The sequence below is a fragment of the Olea europaea genome, chromosome 17 (genome assembly GCF_002742605.1).
Source record: "Olea europaea var. sylvestris chromosome 17, O_europaea_v1, whole genome shotgun sequence".
Lineage (NCBI taxonomy): Eukaryota > Viridiplantae > Streptophyta > Magnoliopsida > Lamiales > Oleaceae > Olea > Olea europaea.
Genome location: NC_036253.1, coordinates 4,147,349 through 4,168,518, shown reverse-complemented (window position 1 = coordinate 4,168,518; position 21,170 = coordinate 4,147,349). Strand labels below are relative to the sequence as shown.

The window sequence follows — 21,170 nt, the reverse complement described above, 5'->3', positions numbered from 1 at the left end:
TATGCATCGATGTCCGACAACTTTCTCCTCTTCGTCGGGTCCCTGTAGGGAGAACACAATAAGCGCGCTTTTCTCTTCGGACGATACCCTCATCCTTTCGGTGGATCGCATCTTGCATCATCGATTTCTACACTGTAGCTATATGTTGCAAGTAACAACAATTAGAAATGGAAATTTTGTTTCATTTGGCTATAAAAATGTAAAATTGAATTTCGAATTAATTTTTACATACCTTGCGTGGAATCATTTGTATCCACATCATGCTTCTCAGGCATCACAAAATCATCGATACCTTTTTCCAAGTCGGAATGTTCCTCCTCTAATATTATTTATTTTCCAACACTTTCCTTGACCATTTTTTTCATTTTCTTGCTCATCTATATCATTCCCAGATCCAGCTTCCTTTTCCAAGTCATTCCCTCCTACATTTTTCCCTCTAACCTCCTCCCCTAACTTTGGGTCCTCCTCACGCGCTTCTACATTTGTTTCAGCAACAGACACATCTCTCACATCATCAAATCCAAGCCCAGTTTCCAAATCCTTCCCTCCTACATTTTTTCTCTAACCTCCTCCTCTAACTTTGGATCCTTCTCAGGCAGATCTACCTTTCTTTCAGCAGCAGGCATATCTGTCACATCATCAAACTCAGCCTCATTTTCCAACCCACACTTCGGTTCACATTCTAGTACATGAGCTGTGCTACTAGTGGAACCTCAAATGCACTAGTCGCTAAATGGAACTGACTCGCCACAGCCAATTCAACTAACCTGTCAACCTTTTTCTCCATTTGATTTAGTCAAGTCAATATGACTGCTTGTAGCCTTCCCTCAAGTTTTTCCATTTCTGTTCTCAATAAATCCGCCATGTTGATATCAAAACCACGTTGTGGTGGTTGAGCTACTCTAGGAGACTCTTCGTGGTATGCATGATGTAGCTCGGCATCATGCTTAGCCTCGCCTCCTTCGGAATAGTGCTAGACATGAATGTCGTTCCAATTCGAAAATTATACAGATTAACATAACGAATTATAACTCATTTCTGAGACACAAAATGACATGCATATCGTTTTAATGTTAAATACACACTGCTTCTCTGATTTGCGTAATAACATGGAACTCGTTATGACCACACATTACGACTTCGAAGTCGTCTCAATTGAAATTGATACGAAAACAAGTTCAAACTCGTTCTTGAGACATAAAACGACATGCATATCCTTTCAATGTCAAATAAACACTAATGTAGAACTCATTATGATCATACATAACGACTTAGAAGTCATTTCAGTTAAAATTGATACTAAAACGATTTAGAACTCGTTCCTGAGACACAAAACGACATGCATATCGTTTCAATATTAAGTACACACTGCTTCTCCGATTTGCGTAATGAAGTAGATCTCGTTATGACCATACATAACGACTTTGAAGTCATACGTATGGTGGGTCGTTATGAAGGGTTATAACGAGTTCTACGTTGTTACGCAAATCAGAGAAGCAATGCGTATTTAACATTGGAACGATATGCATGTCGTTTTGTGTCTTCGAAATGAGGTCAAACTCGTTTTAGTATCAATTTTAACTGAAACGACTTCGAAATCATTATATCTGGTCATAACGAGTTTTATGCCGTTACGAAAATAAGGATAGCAGTGTACATCTTACATTGCAATAATATGACAATGGAAGACAAAACTTGTACATGTAAAACTCATTAAAGTTCTTGTATCTGGTATAGGGCCTTGTTCATAATATACAAAAATAAACTAATCAATTGAAACTGAATTCTTTTGTGACATTATTGTAAAATCATTAAAGTTGTACTACCTACACTGTCATTAATCTAACCATCATCATTCACAAGATCCATCAAACTTTTTGCTTTCACATTATAAAAGCGCAAATGTATAATTTGGATGTGCATACAACAAAATCAACACGAAATTATATTTAGGTAATACTGTCATTACTTTCACATGTACTTGCAACTATATGTAATAATTTACCACGGAGATGTAGTTTCTATCCATTTGCAAAAAGCCTCAACCTTGACGGGATCTACTTCTCGATAAGGATCGTATGCATCGATGTCCGACAACTTTCTCCTCTTCGTCGGGTCCCTGTAGGGAGAACACAATAAGCGCGCTTTTCTCTTCGGACGATACCCTCATCCTTTCGGTGGATCGCATCTTGCATCATCGATTTCTACACTGTAGCTATATGTTGCAAGTAACAACAATTAGAAATGGAAATTTTGTTTCATTTGGCTATAAAAATGTAAAATTGAATTTCGAATTAATTTTTACATACCTTGCGTGGAATCATTTGTATCCACATCATGCTTCTCAGGCATCACAAAATCATCGATACCTTTTTCCAAGTCGGAATGTTCCTCCTCTAATATTATTTATTTTCCAACACTTTCCTTGACCATTTTTTTCATTTTCTTGCTCATCTATATCATTCCCAGATCCAGCTTCCTTTTCCAAGTCATTCCCTCCTACATTTTTCCCTCTAACCTCCTCCCCTAACTTTGGGTCCTCCTCACGCGCTTCTACATTTGTTTCAGCAACAGACACATCTCTCACATCATCAAATCCAAGCCCAGTTTCCAAATCCTTCCCTCCTACATTTTTTCTCTAACCTCCTCCTCTAACTTTGGATCCTTCTCAGGCAGATCTACCTTTCTTTCAGCAGCAGGCATATCTGTCACATCATCAAACTCAGCCTCATTTTCCAACCCACACTTCGGTTCACATTCTAGTACATGAGCTGTGCTACTAGTGGAACCTCAAATGCACTAGTCGCTAAATGGAACTGACTCGCCACAGCCAATTCAACTAACCTGTCAACCTTTTTCTCCATTTGATTTAGTCAAGTCAATATGACTGCTTGTAGCCTTCCCTCAAGTTTTTCCATTTCTGTTCTCAATAAATCCGCCATGTTGATATCAAAACCACGTTGTGGTGGTTGAGCTACTCTAGGAGACTCTTCGTGGTATGCATGATGTAGCTCGGCATCATGCTTAGCCTCGCCTCCTTCGGAATAGTGTGAAGCACTCTCATCTTCTTCCACAATCGGTGTTAACTCTTTCCAATAGACCTCTTCGAGTTTGGCTTCAGTGGGAATCAATGTGGAATTAACCTCCAATTGCAAATATTAAATCTGCAAATCATTAGTTATCCACTAATCTAATTCCATAATTTGTCCCCATTAAATTTTAAAAAACATAAATTTACCTCTTTCGATTTCAACACAATATCAATGGCGACAGACGCTAATCTTTTCAGCATTTCCCAAGCAACCATTCTTGGAATTACATCTGGATATTTTGTAGCAAAATTCATTTCCAAAGTTGGAATCGCTTCAAATGACCAAATTTATTATAAAACATACATTACTATCTCATGACACAAATTTATATATACAAAATATTACAAGTCAAGTATATTGTTTGTTCATACCATTATAGCAAGGGGAAAGCCCTGCAAAGAATACCAACATTGTAATTCTCCTCCGACTTCAAAACTTTTCAATTTACCTCCTATCTCACGTCTGAATACATTCATGGTGTATTCAAATGAAATCTTCCCCCACGGATACTTCTCGAACCTATCCAAATTATCCATCAAGTCCAATCACCATAAATCGATGTAGCTATTTTCCTCCGTGGCCCACAGGACATACGCCAATATTACGATCAATCTCAACTTATACTTGTCACTCTTTCTCTTCTTACAACATACAAATGCATTGTAGACATCTCCCTTTGTGATTTTCCCCCCATTATTTCTAAATATTCTTTCACAATCCGACATCTGTACCCAAAGTCTTATTTACATCATTCTCATCACCCGCATTTAACCCACTGACTAAAATAAATTCTTCCAATCCAAACCTCGCTTGTTTATCTCCTATCTTGAACCACACTTCTCCATTTTTGTCGGTCTTCATTTTCCTCAATAACAATTGATGGATGACCTGTGAAGCCAACCTTATATCCCCAAGTCTAAGTAGAGATCCAAAGCAGCTCTCCCGAAGCTTGCTTTTGTGATTTGTATCCAGTTGTTCATAGACATCATGTACTACTTGGATTTTACATCTTGTTGTAATCGCAGCGTCAATCTAAATATTCTCCATAGCACTGCAAATAATAAAACATGTACAAATATGATATAATTCAAAAACAAAATGGAGAATAAATATTTACTATCTACAAATATAATACAATTCAAAAACAGAATGGAGAAATTCCATATACAAAAGTATAAATCTTGTTGGGGTTTACATCACCTTCCAAACAAATTAAACATATTTACATGGTAGAAGAATAAAAATGTAAGCCAACTTCCTAGTGTTCAATTTGGAAGGCCAAAGAATTCATTTAGGTATTTGACAAAAATGTGAGCCAACTTCCCCGTGAAAGATTAAATACAAATCACATACAACACACTAGCGCAATAAGCTCAATAGCCAAAAGAGGAATATAAGTATGTAACAAAAACATGTTTGGCTTTTTTTTCGCCGTCTAGTTCGTTCCATCATCGTTAAAACTACAAAATAAGAGTAAATGAAATCAACTAATTTCATATTGTATACGTGTCTTCAGCTCATCAATGGCTTAAGCAAAAGGATAAGGACTTGAGAGCAAAACCAAATACATGTTTACGATAATAAGATTCTTTAATAATTTCTTCTCTCTTGCACCCATCTCAACACTTAGTGCATCTAGCCATAGAACCCGGACGAGCTTAATATATCTAAATTTGATCATTCCAAATAGTTACCCATAGATGAAATTTCTACCAGAGATAGTAGTTTACAATGATTTAGAAATGACATTTTAAAATGCAATTCAAGTCCAGTTACTCCAGTATATGACTGACATAAATTGGGTGCACGCTCTATAAATCCAGGTCTCACTTGATTTTGCAACAAAATTATTGATATATTAATAGTCTAAATCATGTGTACCAACATAAAAGAAATTGATATTAAGTCTATCAGTGAGCTATGGCATTTATACTTTTCCACAAAAAAAAAAAAAAAAAACTCGAATTAAAACACATGAATATCAAATTCAATAAGTAAAATTAGGTCAATCCAAGTATACAACAGTGATAATGACAAAGCTATAAAAATTGCTAAGCCAACTCAGAAACCCAGCTGAATAGTACCTGGTATAATGTCTGAGGATTTTTCACGTAAACAGCAAATTATGTGCTTGAAATTTGAAGGATGCTCCCTCAAAAATTGGTCTGTCAGATAGTGTTCGAGTTTCTGATGCTCCTTCAAACGACGATTTCTCTTGCGTATGGAAGTGATAGTGGAGAAGAGAGAGGTCGTGCAGTAGAGAAGAGATGGTTCGAAGGTGAAAGGAAAAAGGAACATTTGGGACTCTGTTGGGAAGGAAGGAGAAGGAACTATGTCGTATCTTCTTTAATTTGGGGATCAATTGGAGGAGTATAGTAGTCTTTTTAAATATTTAAATATTTATACTTTATATTATTTTCAAAAATCTAATCAAAATCCTTTTGAACAAAAATCAATTGGAAGACAGCCTTCCCAACTCATTTCCCCTAAAATCAATGAATAGATTTTTTATTTTTTTTAATTAATTAATTTTTTTTTCTACACAAGGATTAGTTATTTCACACTTCCATATGGAGAAAAAGCGGTCTTCGTCTTCCGGGGGTCGTCTTCATATCATCAAGTGTGTTTGAGCTCCTTAATTTTGAAAATATATTATGGAATAGTAGATTGACGAAGGTTGTGTGGTTAAAAAAGAAAGGAAATTTTTTTAGTTTAAGTGTAATATTATTTAAATAAAAAATGTGTGGTTGAAAATAGGTACCGTAGAATTCTGATTTCAATTTGTTACTTATTATTAAATTGAGTTGCTACGTTCGTAGTTTTTTTTATGGTTTGTTCCATATAAGTCCGCTTTGGCTCGACTGAGCTTTGTGATGAAACTTCAGTTATAATTATGAATTTTATCAATGCACGTTAATTGTTTAATTATTGTCCCATGTAATGCAAGTTTTAACTCCGCCGTGGCGTCTGGATGTCTGATATATGATGAGTAGTGGTATAGAGACTAAAGTAGTCCTTTATTTATGCTTGTTAATTCCGTTTGGGACGGTTTGTAGAGAGCTGTTTGTGTGGATGGATCTTCACCAGATACTGGAAAAAGGGAAGATCAAGTTAAAGTCATCGTCATGTAATAATAGAGTGTCATACGGGTTCCATTTGGTGGAAGGTCAATCAGGATATGACATGGAAGACTATCATGTTGCTGAGTACAGGCAGAAGAAGGAGCATATGCTCGGTTTTTTCGCAATTTTTGATGGTCACCTTGGTGGTCATGTACCGAGTTACTTAAAGGACAACCTCTTCAACAACATACTTGAAGAGGTGTGTTTCAATCTCTGGATGGCTTTTTTCCATTTCTTTGATACTTTAATTATTATTAGCAAGTCTTAATTACTGTCCTGTTTTGATACAGTTCGAGGGAATTAACACAGGACATGGTATGGCTTGTTCTTGAAATTGGGACGTTCGGAGAATGATGTTTTTAAAATTTGGAACAATTTGGGGTTGGTACGATAGATGATGAGAGAAACATATGAATAAGCTAATCAGATGGTTTTTTTCCTTCTCAAAAGTTGTGGTGGTATCGAAAACTGAGCTCAGTTTGTTAAATATTCGTCATAATAGGAACTGGGATACTAGTCTTTACCATAAAATTGTTTTTGCTTTTAATGATAAGAGAGCTATTCCAAAATAATTTTCGTGTTAGAAAAAACTTGCATTAGTAAATAAGATAAGTTTTTGTCAACTTACCTTTTTATTTTTCTCAGCCTCTTGAAACTGCTTCCATCAGAACTAAAATTATAATCACTATATTTTTAGTTTTGTTGAAACATTTGGTCTAAAAGCTCACGTTAGTAAATAGAGCCAATTATAGATCATTTAAATATTGTCTTCAACATGCCCCTCACATGTAGGTGTGTTCGTTTTTTTCCTATTGAAGCCTGACATGCGCACAATTTCATTAATGGATGGTAAAAAGACTTGAACTTAGCGTATTTGTCTGTTTTGATAGCATATTGAATTACTTGACCTAAAATCTTTAGTTGGAAGATATGGCCAAATTTATGTCAATAAATATTGTCTTCAACAGGATTATTTGGATTTGGATTTGGATTTGAGAGAATAAAATGGATTGTCAAAAGATAAGAAATTTATTTTATTTTCCAAATTTTGGAACACTTCATTATTTAATGCCAGAATGGATTGTGATACGCTTTGGATAAAGCTCTTATAACTGAGATAAAAGAAAATGAAGAAGAAAAACGAGTGACAGATTTGCTCCAGTTTATGTGGCATGTTTGCTTGTACATTTCTCTCCCATGAATTACTCGGGTTTTCATTGGAAAGACAGGCTTCCATGCAGTTTTCTTTGAACTGTAAGATGATTAGTTTTCATTTGTTGAGAAGAAAAAGATTCTCGGTGATGTACTATCCAGCGGCCAGTCAACTTCTGTGTGTGTAGGACTGTATAGGTGTTTCTGGGGTGCAATGCCGGTAATGAGATATTTGTTTTCATAAGGCAGTGCATTTGCTACTTTGTGAGTATGTGGACACAACAAAATAACTCAACTTGTTCATTTACAGATGAAGCTGGAAGCTAGCAACATGTTGTATCTCTAACTTGAAAGTATTCATCATTTGATTTGAGATGCAACTATGATGCAGTGTTTTATGATGTGTCCATAATGCGGCAGTGGTGAGATTATGTTTCAAGGCTTTACTAAGGTGCCAGTTTAAACATTTGTAATGCATTTTAGGGCTTATTTGACATGGTTTTTGAAAAATCAAAAGCTACTTTTGAAATTAAGTAGAAGCAGTGTTTTCTCTTGAAACTCTTCTACAAGAAGCGGAAGCCTTGTCAAACTTGTCCTAAATACCGTTTCATTACTTCCATGTAGAATACTTCTCAATATAATTTCTTTTAAATTCATTAAAATTTCTTTCATCAATTCTTGAATATCCGCTGTAGTAGAATATTCACGTGCAACATTCTCAGTTTACACTTTTGTTACATGTTCCTTTATTATATCCTTTTATGTTTTGTATGTATGATTTCAGCTCTTATATCTCCCAATCCTAAACATTTTATTCTGTCTTTCTATTTATATATTAGGAGATAATTCTTGATTTTAATAAATAATCATCAACAACTGCAAGGTAAGGAGAAAATCTTGGGGGTGTTTGTTGATTTGCATATTTGTCTTCACCAGCAAGGGAAAAATTAAAAAAAGAACATTTGGTAACTGTTGTATATCAATAAAAGATGACTTTTGAAGAATATAAGTTGCAATTATGAACAATAAAAACTTAATAATTAACAAATAGAACTATTCTAGTTATTGTTGAAGCAGGAGCCCTCCAAAATGGAACCACGGATCATCAGAAGCACAACCACTCCCTTTAACTGCAGAAAAGAACTGTATCTTATGTTTTCATGGAACACTTTTTGGAATATAAGAGAGGAGAAAGATGGCAGTATAGGATGGACTATAACTGGGCACCATTTCAGTAGTATGGAATAACAGGGGGTGGAGGAGATGCATAGGAGACTCCTTCGATTGGAGGAAGCGGTATGTTTTCATACACTGGTGGTGGAGGCGGCAATGGTGAGGGTGGTGGCGGCGGCGGCGGCGGCGGCGGCGATGAATATATGTAGGATGGTGGAGGTGATGGAGAAGGTGGTGGGGGTGATGAATATATATGTGGTGGGGGAGGTGATGGAGAAGTTGGTGGTGGGGATGAATATGTATAGGGTGGGGGAGTTGACTGAGAGGGTGCTAGTGGAGATGAATATACATAAGGAGGTGGTGGAGGTCAGGGCCGGTCCTGTGCTGTCAGGGCCCTGAGGCGAACTTTATAAATTAGCCCCCCCTCCTCAGAAAAAAAAGTTTGTATTATGCATTTCCTTTTTCATTTTTTGAGTTCTAGACTCATATTTAGGAGGCACCATGGTATATGACTACATCCGTTTATACAATTGATCATTCGATTAAATCTAACAAAAGTCAATATAACCCGACAAAGGTGCAATACTACAATGCAATCATATAAGCCGGCAAGGCTTCAAACATTTCCTATATGTTTAATAGTTTATAAAAAAGCAAGCAAAAGCCATTGCTCACCTGAGAAATAGGACTTGAGCAAAAATTATGTAATGACACGTAGGACCTATAGCAGAAGAAAAAGTTTATAGTCAATACATTTCTCTCTCTCTAAATACACTAGACAAAAAAATGTAATGATCACAGGTTCAGAGCATATTCATTTATATAAATGTCTAAAGATCATAGTCAAGTGCAGGCCAATTAGATTGTAATACTCTATTCGGAATTTCACAACACAACATAAAATGCACATTAAGTTATTCACTTATCATATAGTGAGAACTGACCTCAACAAATACAGCGACTATTTTGAGGAGATATTGATTGTTGGGACCCAGAAGTTCCCTATCGGACCTACAAGAGGAAAACAGATCAATATACATAAATGAAGGTCTTTAGCAACAAGTTTGGTTTCCAACAATGCCAAATTAGAGCCATCTCCATTGTCTACCTCTCGACCATTGTGCAAAGCTGCTCATGAACAACTTTTACTTCAATAAGATCACCTTTTATAGGTAAGCAGCTCAACCAGGCAGGAACTACCTGCTAGTAACATTCGGCCACAAGAATTTGACAAAATGCATGAAGTAACAGGAAATTGAGTAATGAAATCACATCTCTATTCACAGAAGATAACTCTTCCAGAATGATTTGACGTCAATTTTCTCTGAATAATTATTTATGCTTCTCCCCATTATCAATTATTTATGCTTCTCCCCATTAATCATTATCATCAGATTCATCAAAGCATCTTCAATCTTGATTATGCACATATTTATTTTAATTTCGTAATGATGAAAATCAAAAACAACATAAACAAAAACAAAACATAAAAAGAAAGACAAGAAAACAAACAAGAAGAAGAAAGGCTCACATGGTAGCAGAAGGTAGTGGTGAAGACTGAAGGGCTGAGGTCGACATCGGCGACTCGCATGCAACAAGCGGGTTACAACCAATTCACTCGACGACTCGGCGTTGGGTTGCGCAGTGTAGGGAGAATTAGGTTTTTTTTGTCCAAATTATCTTATGTGTTGGAACCAGTTTCACTTAAGAGGCATATGGGCTATATGGGCCATGGATCTATAGCTATATTGATGGGCCTATTTAAAAAAAAAAAAGCCTCAAGCAAAAAAATAAAATAAAATTTGGCCCAAGTCTATCGTCTTCCTCTTCAAGCTTCCCATCTGCAATCGCCTGCAACAATGGCGATTGGCCACTGTCCTCCCTCTGAACCTGTAAATTCTGCATCGCCACAGTATGTCAGTGACCGTGGGGAGGGGAAAATTATTTCTTCTTCCAATTTTTTCATTTAATTGCAAAAAATAAAAATGTTATGGCGAAGTGAGGCCCCCTACCAGTTGAGGCCCTGAGGCGCAGGCCTCACTGCCTCGCCTCAGGACCGGCTCTAGTGGAGGTGATGTTGATTCACTGCATCCAGGGGATGGTGGAGGCGGTGATGGTGAGGGTGGTGGGGGCGATGAATATATGTAGGGTGGTGGTGGTGATGGAGAAGGTGGAGGGGGTGATGAATAATTGTAGGGTGGGGGAGGTGATGGAGAAGGTGGTCGTGGGGATGAATATATGTAGGGTGGAGGACGTGATGGAGAAGGTGGTGGCGGGGATGGATATGTGTAGGGAGGTGGAGGTGGAGGCGAGGGAGAGGGAGAGGGCAGTGGAGGTGGTGATGGTGTCACATGTTCATAAAATGGTGGAGATGGTGGTGATGCATAGCGAGTCTTGGGTGAGCTCTTATGCTGAGGTGGCGTAGCTGTTGTTGGTGGTGGTGGTGGCGGTGGCGGTGGCGTTGCATAGTGCGTCTTTGGTGAGCCCTTATGCCGAGGTGGTGGGGGTGGAGGTAAATTCTTTGTGGGCTTAGAGTGGTAAGTTGGGGGCGGAGGTGGTGGAAGGCGAGTTACTGGAGAGACTTTGTGGGTAGGCGGCAGCGGCGGTGCATGATAAGATGGTGTTGGTGTCGGCTTTGGAATTGGAGTTGGAGGTGGTGGAGGGTGTGATCTCGTGGATGGTGAAGACCTTGAAGTGGGCGGAGGTGGCGGCGAAACAAGCTTGGGGAAAGGCCTTGGCCCAGTAGATGGCTTCGGAGATGGCGGCTTTGTCTGAACTGGTGGCCTCTTCCTTGGTTTAGGCTTCATCCCGAAGCTTCTGCCGCCACCGCCACACTTGGACTTGCTACAATCAAACGGCTTAGCAGCATCCGATGAGCACTCTTTAACAGACCTTTGATCACTCTTCCCCGATATACAATTCTCCCGCCCAGCTGCCACTGTCCCTCCACCAAATTTAGTGCATTCCGGGGCCTCCTTAGTGAAGTAATTGAATGAGTAAGTGAAGTTGAGCAGCTGGGGAAGGTGGCACACGGTGGCGGGCACCTCTCCAGTGAGGCGGTTGTGTGCCACATCTAGCTGTTCCAAGCTCCTCATACGGCTAATACCTGAAGGCAATGGCCCTTGGAGATTATTGAAACTAACATCAAATACTGTCAATTTCTTCAGCATTCCAATCTCTGGAGGTAAACAACCAGTTAGATTATCATTCATCAAGATCAATTCATTTAAAGTTTTACCCATTTTGCCAATGCTGCCTGGAATGCAACCCCCAAGATTATTGTTGGCCAATACCAAAACAGAAACCTGAGAATTTCCAAGATTTTCTGGTATTCCAAACCGGAATCTGTTGTTGTTCAAGAAAATGGCGTCGAGGGGTTTGTCGAAAAGCCTAGTGGGGACAGGTCCCTCGAATTCATTGAACCTGAGGTCCAAGAATTTCAATTCAGGCAAGGACAGAACCACATGAGGGAATCTCCCTTCGAAGCGATTGTTACTGACATCCAACTCAAAAAGAAGATTCATTTTCTTGAAATTCTTTGGAATCACACCGCAGAATCGATTAGAGTTGATGTGGAAAAGGGCCAGATCAGTCAACAACCCGAGCTCATCCGGGGGGTACCCTGCAATGTCCGCATTGTTTAGGTCAATCCCAGCCACGACTCGCATGGAGGCATTCATTGGAGACCGGGAACAGAAGATTCCACCATAGGAGCAAACATCAGAACCTGTCCAGTTTGCTGTGAAGTTGAAAGGATCAGAAAAAATAGCCTGTTTCCATGCTTGTAAAGCAATGTAAGCTTGTCGAATACTCGGATTTTCGAGCGTTAAGTTCTTCATATCTCTATCAATATCATCCAAGTCAATGCCATTTTCTGCTGCTGAAACAGCACAGATTTGAGAGAACAAGAAGAAAATTACTGCAAGAATCAAGAAAATTGGGTTACGCTGCAAATGCAGCATTGCCCTCTGATTTTTAGCTATGGATTTCATTTGAGCAAATAATTCGAACACATTCAGAAGAATAAGAAATGGAACGATAGAAAGAAGAGTATTTTGAGATGCCAATAATGGCTCGTGTCGTGTTCTTGTTGTATATGAATGAATAGCCACAGGCTGGCTTCTCACCTCGATTCAACCTCTCCCTCTACTTTAAATATCTAAGTTTTCATTATAAATGGTAAATAGTATAAAATTCCTCCAATGCCAAGAAAGGGAATTCTTTAATGTGAGGTGTGGTGCACTGCATTGACAAGAAAGAAAAAGAACTATGAAATCACATGCTTGCTTTTCTGTTCCACGTTGCCACAAAACTTAACAGGAAGTTCTGGTAAATGGTTACAATGCATCTGCTTGAGCAAATTCTAGTAGATAAAATTATCTGGAGGTGCTTATTCTAGAATCTAAAAGACAAATCAAATTGCAGAAAAAATTTCAATTCTATGCTTGAAATGTAAAATTTTACGATCCAATTCATAAATCTTTTGCAAAGGAAAATTAGTGATGATCTCGAAAAATGTACCTTAAACGTGGCCAACAGATTCCAAGACCTCTCACGTCCAAGCAAGCCGTATTTTTGCACGCTAGGACAAACCGTTAGCCACACGTGGCTTCTCCGGTGGGGGTGGAGTCGGCCGCGCGCATTCCAACGGTCAAGTCAGTTTTGAGGAGAAATATTTTGAGTGTGGGAGGACTTTTAATGTGAGCCTCCAATATAAAATAAAGGAGGTCGATATTGGGAGTAAATGAAAAATGTAGAGAGCGAAGTTGTAGTATCAAAGTCTAAACTTGCATTACCTCTGGAATGATACCAAGTGTGAGCTTTTACAGTAGAAGGGGATAAGTAAGAGTCGTTGGATGAAGAAACACGTGGCCTTATCTTGGAGGCTAGGGACTCTTGTCATATGCATCAATCAATCAAACTTAAGCTCAAAAGTGCATTTAATGTTATGACAATTAGCAGTCTTAGGCCTGACGTGTAAGACTAAATTTAACTTGCTGATTGAGTTGAGCTGCCTATGCAGTGAGTTGTCACATCACTCACTTATTACAAGATCTTGTATGAAGATCTTCCTCTAAGATGCCTCTACCTTCCTCGCCTCATTCATGAAGGCTCAGCTCCCATTGGGGTTTGGCCAATAGGGGTCGACCATAGTGGTTCGGCCATGGTGGCTCAGCCGTGGGGCTCATCCACGTGGTCTCAGTCGTGGGGGCTCAGCCGAATTGCTGCGTGTGTAGAATGATGTGAAGTACAAACCTAAGTTCTCTTATTGTACATATTGTACAGCCGCCATTTGGCAATACTTAGAGCCTCATTAGAAGAGGCGTAACAATTAGTATTCAATGCAGTTCCCAGTCTACAATCTAAAGTGTTGATGATACCCAAGTTTTAAAATCATTCTTGGTTGGTGCCACTCTGTTTGCCAATTAAATCCTAAAATTTTCTATATGTGTCCGCATACCGTTTAGCTAGCGAGCACGCTTGCCCGTGTTGGGGTGCAGGTTGGATTATGCTAGGTTATATTAGTCAAATTGAGGTGGTGTATTTATTAAAAATGTATTATAATTGCGGTGAATTTAAATGTAGTTAAGAAAAAAATTGTGATGACAATATAATCATCGTTTTATTTTAATGTTAAATGGAGCTAACATATTGCGTCACATTACGCAATAAAATGTCATTATTTTTAATTTTTAATATTTTTTTGAATAAAAAATAGGGTTAAAATTGTCTTTTCAACCACAAATAAGAGCAAGATGGCAGACCCAATTGCACTAAAACCCAATATTTAGGGAATGTGACCATAAAATAAATAGGTAAAGGGGGCTGGATTAGGGTTTTAACTCAAATCCATCGGGAAGAAGAAGACGAAGGAGAAATTCAAGAATGAATTTGGAAGAGAACAAAATAAGGATTTATATTGGGGATTGGGGCTGAATGCGAAAGAAGCTGATTTTAAAAAAAACTTTCACTTCACCTCTACTGGGTACCCGTGGATTCAGTAGAAATAATGCCCACGAAAAGCCGCAGCTTCGTTTATTTGAACTTTGTTCCAGTTTCGGACAAGGGTCATGCCAAGCTCTTCAGCATGGTAAGCTTATGTGACTGAGGTTGCAACCTCAGTAAAGCTACATAACATTACTCTTCAATGAAAGAGTGGACAAAGACTAAAGCAGCTTTAAGTGGATCATTCAAGAAAAAAGGTAAGGAGAAATAAGCAATTAATGATTAACATTAAATCCAGAAAGGCTCGAAAAGTCACCAAGGAAAAAATCCATGGCTTGTCTAAAGGCTCGCGTCTTATCGAATCCTGGTTGAGAAGCAGCATAGGGAATATGAGCTAAAAATCTAGACAGTCCAATTTGTGTTTCTTCAATTTATTGGCATCGATAGTTCAAAGATTGTTGGAATCATCGCTACACTAAATATTACAATCCATAAATTAACCAAGAAACACAACAGTTCACCTGAGTTTGTAGATTGCAAATAATCAAGCTCCATTTTCCATTACAAACACTTGAACAACCTTGATATCAGTTTTGTGTTCAACCACATATACTCTAATTAAAATCATTAGTCCAAATGCGAAGATATAAATCCAAATTATTTCTTATGGAATCCAAAACCTCAATCGACAACCACAGGTGTTTACTACTATAGGTCTTTCAGTTCCTGCTCAAAATGATGCAATTTCTCCTGCAGAGGCTTCAAAAATAATTTCAAATCCTTGATGATCCTTTGCTTATCTTGTTGTGAAAGATCCTTTTCTTCACTGAGTTTTGTGTGAATCTGCAAAGCAAATGTAAACATAAATTACACAGACGTCGAGTTTCTACAGGATGTGTACATAGCCAAGTTTATAAAATCTTATTTTACTAACAGCGACAAGAAGAGTATGGTTCTCGATTACTGGAATATAACATCAATGAATGTTCTTTATGCTAGCTCATTCTGCAAGAATGTTCTTTATTCTAGCTCATTCTGCAAGAACATCTGATCGCTAAAATATAATATACCTGCAAGTCATCCAGTTCACCAAGTGAGAACTCGGGAATATCTATATGGCCTTTGACTTTCCTCTTCTCTGATCCAACAGTCCATTCTCCTGATTTTCATATTTCACTTGTGAAAAAAGTGGATGAGAAGACAATAGCATGGAAATAAAAAGGAAAAAAGGATGAAGTAAACGACGACTATTCTGTAAAATAGAAAGAATAACAAAGAGTTACCCTTTACTCTCAATGTCAATTCATAATTGTAACCAACACGTTTTTTGTTTCGTACTGTCACTATGAATGCCTGCAAGTCGGGTTCAATTATTATTATTACGAAATAGCAATTGACATCACAACTTTAAAGCATCCAATGTAGCTTACGTTGGAAATATATAGAGGAATGAAGAAGAGACAACAAAAATGAAAATGTAATCACAAGTTGAATTAATATCCAGAAATTTGAAGAAAATAAAATGTAAGGCTCGAACGCGTAATTGTTGTCCTCAAATTATATTTGCCTCCTCTCGGGATTGAATGAGATGCTTAAAGATCTTTGGCAAACGGTTTGTAGGATTATAACAAGCCTTGTAAAGAATCTAGCACCAAAGCATAAGTGCGATCCTCCAAAACTTTAAAAACACATAGAAGAAATTGAGTATGAATATCAATCAATTGTTTGATCTTTGATTTTGGAATGAGTATTGATCACAAAATGTTATTCACGTTATTTGGCTTTAGATTTATCACCTATTTATAGGTCATCACCAAGTGTGCACGAAATGGTGCCAAAATAGGTTGAGAAGCCACCACTTTTGAAGTTATAATGGTAGAAAAACGGCTCCCAATGTCACGGGAAATCACCATGCAGCCGCATGAAATAATTGAAGGGCCCCTTTAAATCTTGGTAGATGGCCATGCGGTCGCATGGCACAAAGTTTGGGCCTCTGTTTTTTTCTTTATATTTCCACCGTTTGGTTTCCACGTCGGTTTTTCTTTGGCTTCCTTCATGTTGTTTCATTCCATTTTCATTCTTTTAATTGAATTTTGAACAACAATATAACAGCTTATATATAGCAACTATATTAACACAATTAACTGAGTTTTATTCGCCGTTCATAACCATTTCCATTCTGTTTTTCCTTATTTCTTCCTACTTGAAAAAATTTAGAACTCTAATTTATCCCACGGATTAGGCTCCTTCAATTTAAGTTTTTCTGACCTCTTTTGTATCTTAGAAATATTACCATACATTTACGAGCCACTTGCCTATGGATTTCACAATTCAAATCCCTGGTTTAGCCCTTTCAGCTGCACAGCGCTTCATTTGTCGGCTTGCATGCTTACGCCTATGTTTGGTGCATGGATTAGAATATGTAAAAAATTTAGTATAAAATTATAATGGATAGTATTAGGTAGATGGTACTATGGTGAATTAAAGCGTATATTATTTTTTAATTTTTCATTCAAAAGATAGACTGTACCATCAATATTATAATATAATGAGGGGGTTGGGGCAAGGTGGGGTGGGGTGGGTTTAGGCCAAATAAGAACAAATATAGTAAATGACATTCTTCAAATAAAAATCAAAGAATATTACCTACCTTAATCCATCTTAATACACTCTATCTAATAATACCCATTACAAATTTATATCAGATTCCTTAAACGCTCTAATCCAATGCACCAAATTCATAAATCGACTATAACTTAGAAATGGACGTCAAGGCAAAAGAAACCTTTATTGAATGAGAGCTAAGAAGAAGATGCATTTTATAATGTATTCACACAATCATTTGAAATAGACAAACAGTCAACGATCTTTCATGCATTATGTCATGAAATTAGTCATACTTCATAGCCGTCACCTCAATTGTCAGTAAATATTTTCACCTAGTAGTTACCATTCAAGACACTTCATTCCCTAGTACTGAACTTCTTACTTCCAGTTTCTACAAGTTCAACTTTAAATGCATGCATCCTGCTTCATCTCTTAACATCAACTCTGTGTGTAACTTGTAACATAAATAACAATTCTCACAAAAGAGATAGCAAACAGATAAAAAGAAGAAACCTATGTACAGCAACAACGTATTATGCATCTATCTCGTGTAAGAACACAGAACTATAAGTGGATACGTTGATGACATCATCTATGTCAAATCTCCACAAAGAAAAAACAAATTTACTTGGAAGCTAATAGAAACTTAAGAAAGTATGAGACTGAACAGAAATCATCTTGGAGGTGTAACAATTTTACGAGAACTCACATCCCCAGAGCATCTTGTTACTTCTTCTATTTCTGCTTTGCCTCCAGAGAACTCTAGAGTCCCAACAGACACAAGCAATTCCTGCAATTAGCAAATATGAACCACGTAAATATCTATAGGCATGAATGTATGTGATCAAGCACATAACATGCACAAGCTTTAATATACTCACCACGGAGTCTGTGAACATGTTTAGTTAAAAATTGGAATTATAATGATATATTAGGTCTTACGACTGAAAAGTGGACTTACCTGGTAATTAGGTATAATTTTTTTCAAAATCATTTGGTCAATCCACTGAAAGGTTGTTTCTCTGTTTAGCTCACTTTTAAGCTTATGCAACTAAGTTCCAGTATGTTTCACGGTTCCTATAGTTTGTTGAGATAGAATTATACGTTATGATACTAATTCTGAATTTCTGATTGATGATGTCTACAGTAACAAACATATTTGAAGAACATGCCAAAGGTACTGACAGAGACCAGAACATTAAAATCACAACAAATAACCTCAATGTGTCCACAACCAGGAAATGTCAAAGGATTGTCAACAGAAAAAATTGTTGCAGCACAGGCCAGACACACACACCTAAAAACATAATTGATTATAAGCATTCAGACCTTAATTCTATCGCTTGCCCACTTATTCAAACTCTTCTCTTCCCATGTTCCAGCCTGGAAAATGAAATAAACAATTGACATAATATAAATAAAGGGTGAACTTGAAGTATAAAAATTATGCACGTCATATGTAATAGCACTGAAGTAAGAACTACATGTAAAATAAATGTAATGGTTGACATTATTACCTACTTTAATAAGTGAATTTAAAACAAATATTTGCTGACCAATACGTATAACAATGACTTCATACTTACTAATTGATAAAACTTCCTTAAATGTATAATTACAATATAAACAAACTTTGTGGAAACAAATTTTGATTTAGTTAGAGGGTGTTTGACAACCATTTGAAAAATGAATTTTATAATAGCAGATTGACGGAGAATGTATGGATGAAAAACAAGGAAAAGTTATTGATTTACATGTAATATTATTTTAATAAATAATGTGTGGTGGAAAAAAGGGAGTAAAATGTATTTTGATAAAAATGAGAATCAAATGGTGCCTTAATTAAAAAAACTTCCTGAATCTCATACTACTAATCTCTTCAACCTCTAGTTTGATTACTATGTCACAGGGCCTTTAGAGGATTGTTTTCGAACGGCATTTGTCGGAAACTCTATTATTGAGTTTGTTACAGCAACAAGGATTAGAAGATTATTTTAATTTCTTCATGGAGTATTACTCCCATCAGCTATCTGCTACATATCTCTTCATCGCACTTTCGTGCCTCATGACCAGTTTCTATGATGACGGTAAGAACGATTGCTTCTTAATTGCAAGGCCACTATTACATCGGATTTTAGAGGAATTCCTTTTTAAATTTGTTTCCATAATCACCATGGTAGGTACAAATATGACTCCATTCTAGAACACACTCTAGGTAACATTAGGTTTTCTAAAACAGAATATATACACCTCAAAGGAGTGTATGCACTTCTTAAACAATTTCTAATTTATGGCATGTGAGTTCTTGAAGACTTATCACCATTGGAGAATGTTTCAAGGTTGGGAGATCCTTAATCCTACTCCCGTGATTATATAAGTATACACTATCTTCTTATTGCCAAAATTTTCCCCTAAATGAATTCTTACAAACGGAAATGGGGCTGAATTAGTTTGTTCTTAAGCTAGCCATCTTACTAAATTTTGAATGGATTTTCGAAACTTGTGGATGTTTGTAGTTCCTCTCTCTCTGCTTATATTTTTCTTCCTCGATTCAGGATAAACAAAAATTGAAGACAAGATCGAAACTTTCAAAAGAAAAACCCCACTTTTGATGCCAACTGTGCCACTGTCATCATGTTCATCCTGAAGTGCTTCTCAAAGTCTAAATTCAAGAACAGCCAACAAGCAATTGCCTATCCGTAATTCTAAACTCAAGTGTTTTTACTCTGTAAAACAGAAAAATGTTATCTTTCACTTCAGCACCATCGCTGCACAATTTTCAACTTCAAGTACATCAAGTCTAAAACAAATCCACCTCAACTCCACTTTCACTTTTAGGGGAAAAAATCCAAATATTTATCATTCAATTATCAACTTCATGCAGTTTACACGCACAGTATAAAGTAGATGCATTTTTCTCGACAAGAAGACAGTTAATATTTTCACCAATTAGCTAAAACTCTTTCATTTCTTACAAATTTTTGCTTCTTTCTCTTCTTAGAATCAAAGCTTCCATAATATTATTACCCCAAGCTATTTAAAAACAAACCACACAACAACAAAACATACCGGTAAACATAGAGAAAAATCATAATAATATATGACCGGGAAAAAATATATCAAAAAAAGAAAACAACAGATCTTTAAATTTTCCAAATGGATACCCGATTCCATACGGAGCCGAGGTGGGTCGGGTTAGAATGATTGGACAAATCCTCCACATTGAGCTTCTTGGGGACGGGTCGTGGAGCTGCATCATGGGTCAATTCCCTGACCCAATATGTGTATGAGGCTGACGCAGCTGATTCTGATGCCTTCTCTGTAGAAACAGCAGCTGCACCACCCTCCATTTTTCCTCTAAAGAAATATGAAATTAAACTGAAGAAATCCCGACCAAATATAAACCAAACAGTTGGGATTCGATCAAATGCCAACAATATGTTGTTCTGTAGAAATTAGAATGTATTAACAGGATTGAAAAAGAAAAAAATGTGCTATTAATGGGGAGATAATAATTTATTTATTTGAGGTGGGATCTCTTTGAATTCGGGAAGTTTCCTGTGGGTTGCGTACTTGCGTATAAAACGGGAACATCAAGAAAACTGGAATGGCAGGTCTTCCACAGGAATGGTTCAATTTTGACTGATATGTAGAATCCATGGATAAGTCCGTTTGATAGCAATTTTTCGCCATAAAAATTCAATTTTTTGGTCATTATTTTATTATTTTGACTGTCATTTTTTACTCATTCACTCATAAGTGAAATTCACTTAATTTTTATAATCACTATCGAACATGTCCTAACTCTTATAATTAAGCCTCATTTGTCCATTATTATATAAAATTCTTTCTCTAAAATTTATTTTTAATAACACATTCTTATAACAAAATATTTTATACATAAATCTAAATTTTTTCTACTTTTCAATAACACGTTCTTCAAAAATTCATTATTTTAAAACCTGTTTTTCCCAAATAAATTATTTTTAATTGAAGGCAAACGGGGGCTAAATTACTTGATCCAAATAATACAAAAGCCTCTTCTCGAACTTTCTATCGGCTCTTCCTCGTTTGGGTC

At 36.9% G+C, this 21,170-nt stretch overlaps 2 protein-coding genes across 2 annotated transcripts; both read right to left on the bottom strand.

The window, feature by feature from the left end:
• Nucleotides 1–8,315: 8,315 nt before the first annotated feature.
• LOC111366083 (leucine-rich repeat extensin-like protein 2) lies at nt 8,316–12,671 on the bottom strand. Its single transcript, XM_022986734.1, is given in 2 exon segments — nt 8,316–8,932; nt 10,605–12,671. Coding segments are annotated over 2 exon segments (2,262 nt in total). The 5' UTR covers nt 12,532–12,671; the 3' UTR covers nt 8,316–8,597.
• A 2,310-nt stretch (nt 12,672–14,981) lies between these two features.
• LOC111366082 lies at nt 14,982–20,727 on the bottom strand. Its single transcript, XM_022986731.1, has 6 exons — nt 20,257–20,727; nt 18,422–18,475; nt 17,802–17,882; nt 15,769–15,838; nt 15,556–15,644; nt 14,982–15,328 (listed from the first exon to the last, which is right to left on the bottom strand). The coding sequence occupies exons 1-6, from the start codon at nt 20,440–20,442 to the stop codon at nt 15,194–15,196; spliced, it is 615 nt and encodes a 204-aa protein (XP_022842499.1). The 5' UTR covers nt 20,443–20,727; the 3' UTR covers nt 14,982–15,193.
• Nucleotides 20,728–21,170: the final 443 nt, after the last annotated feature.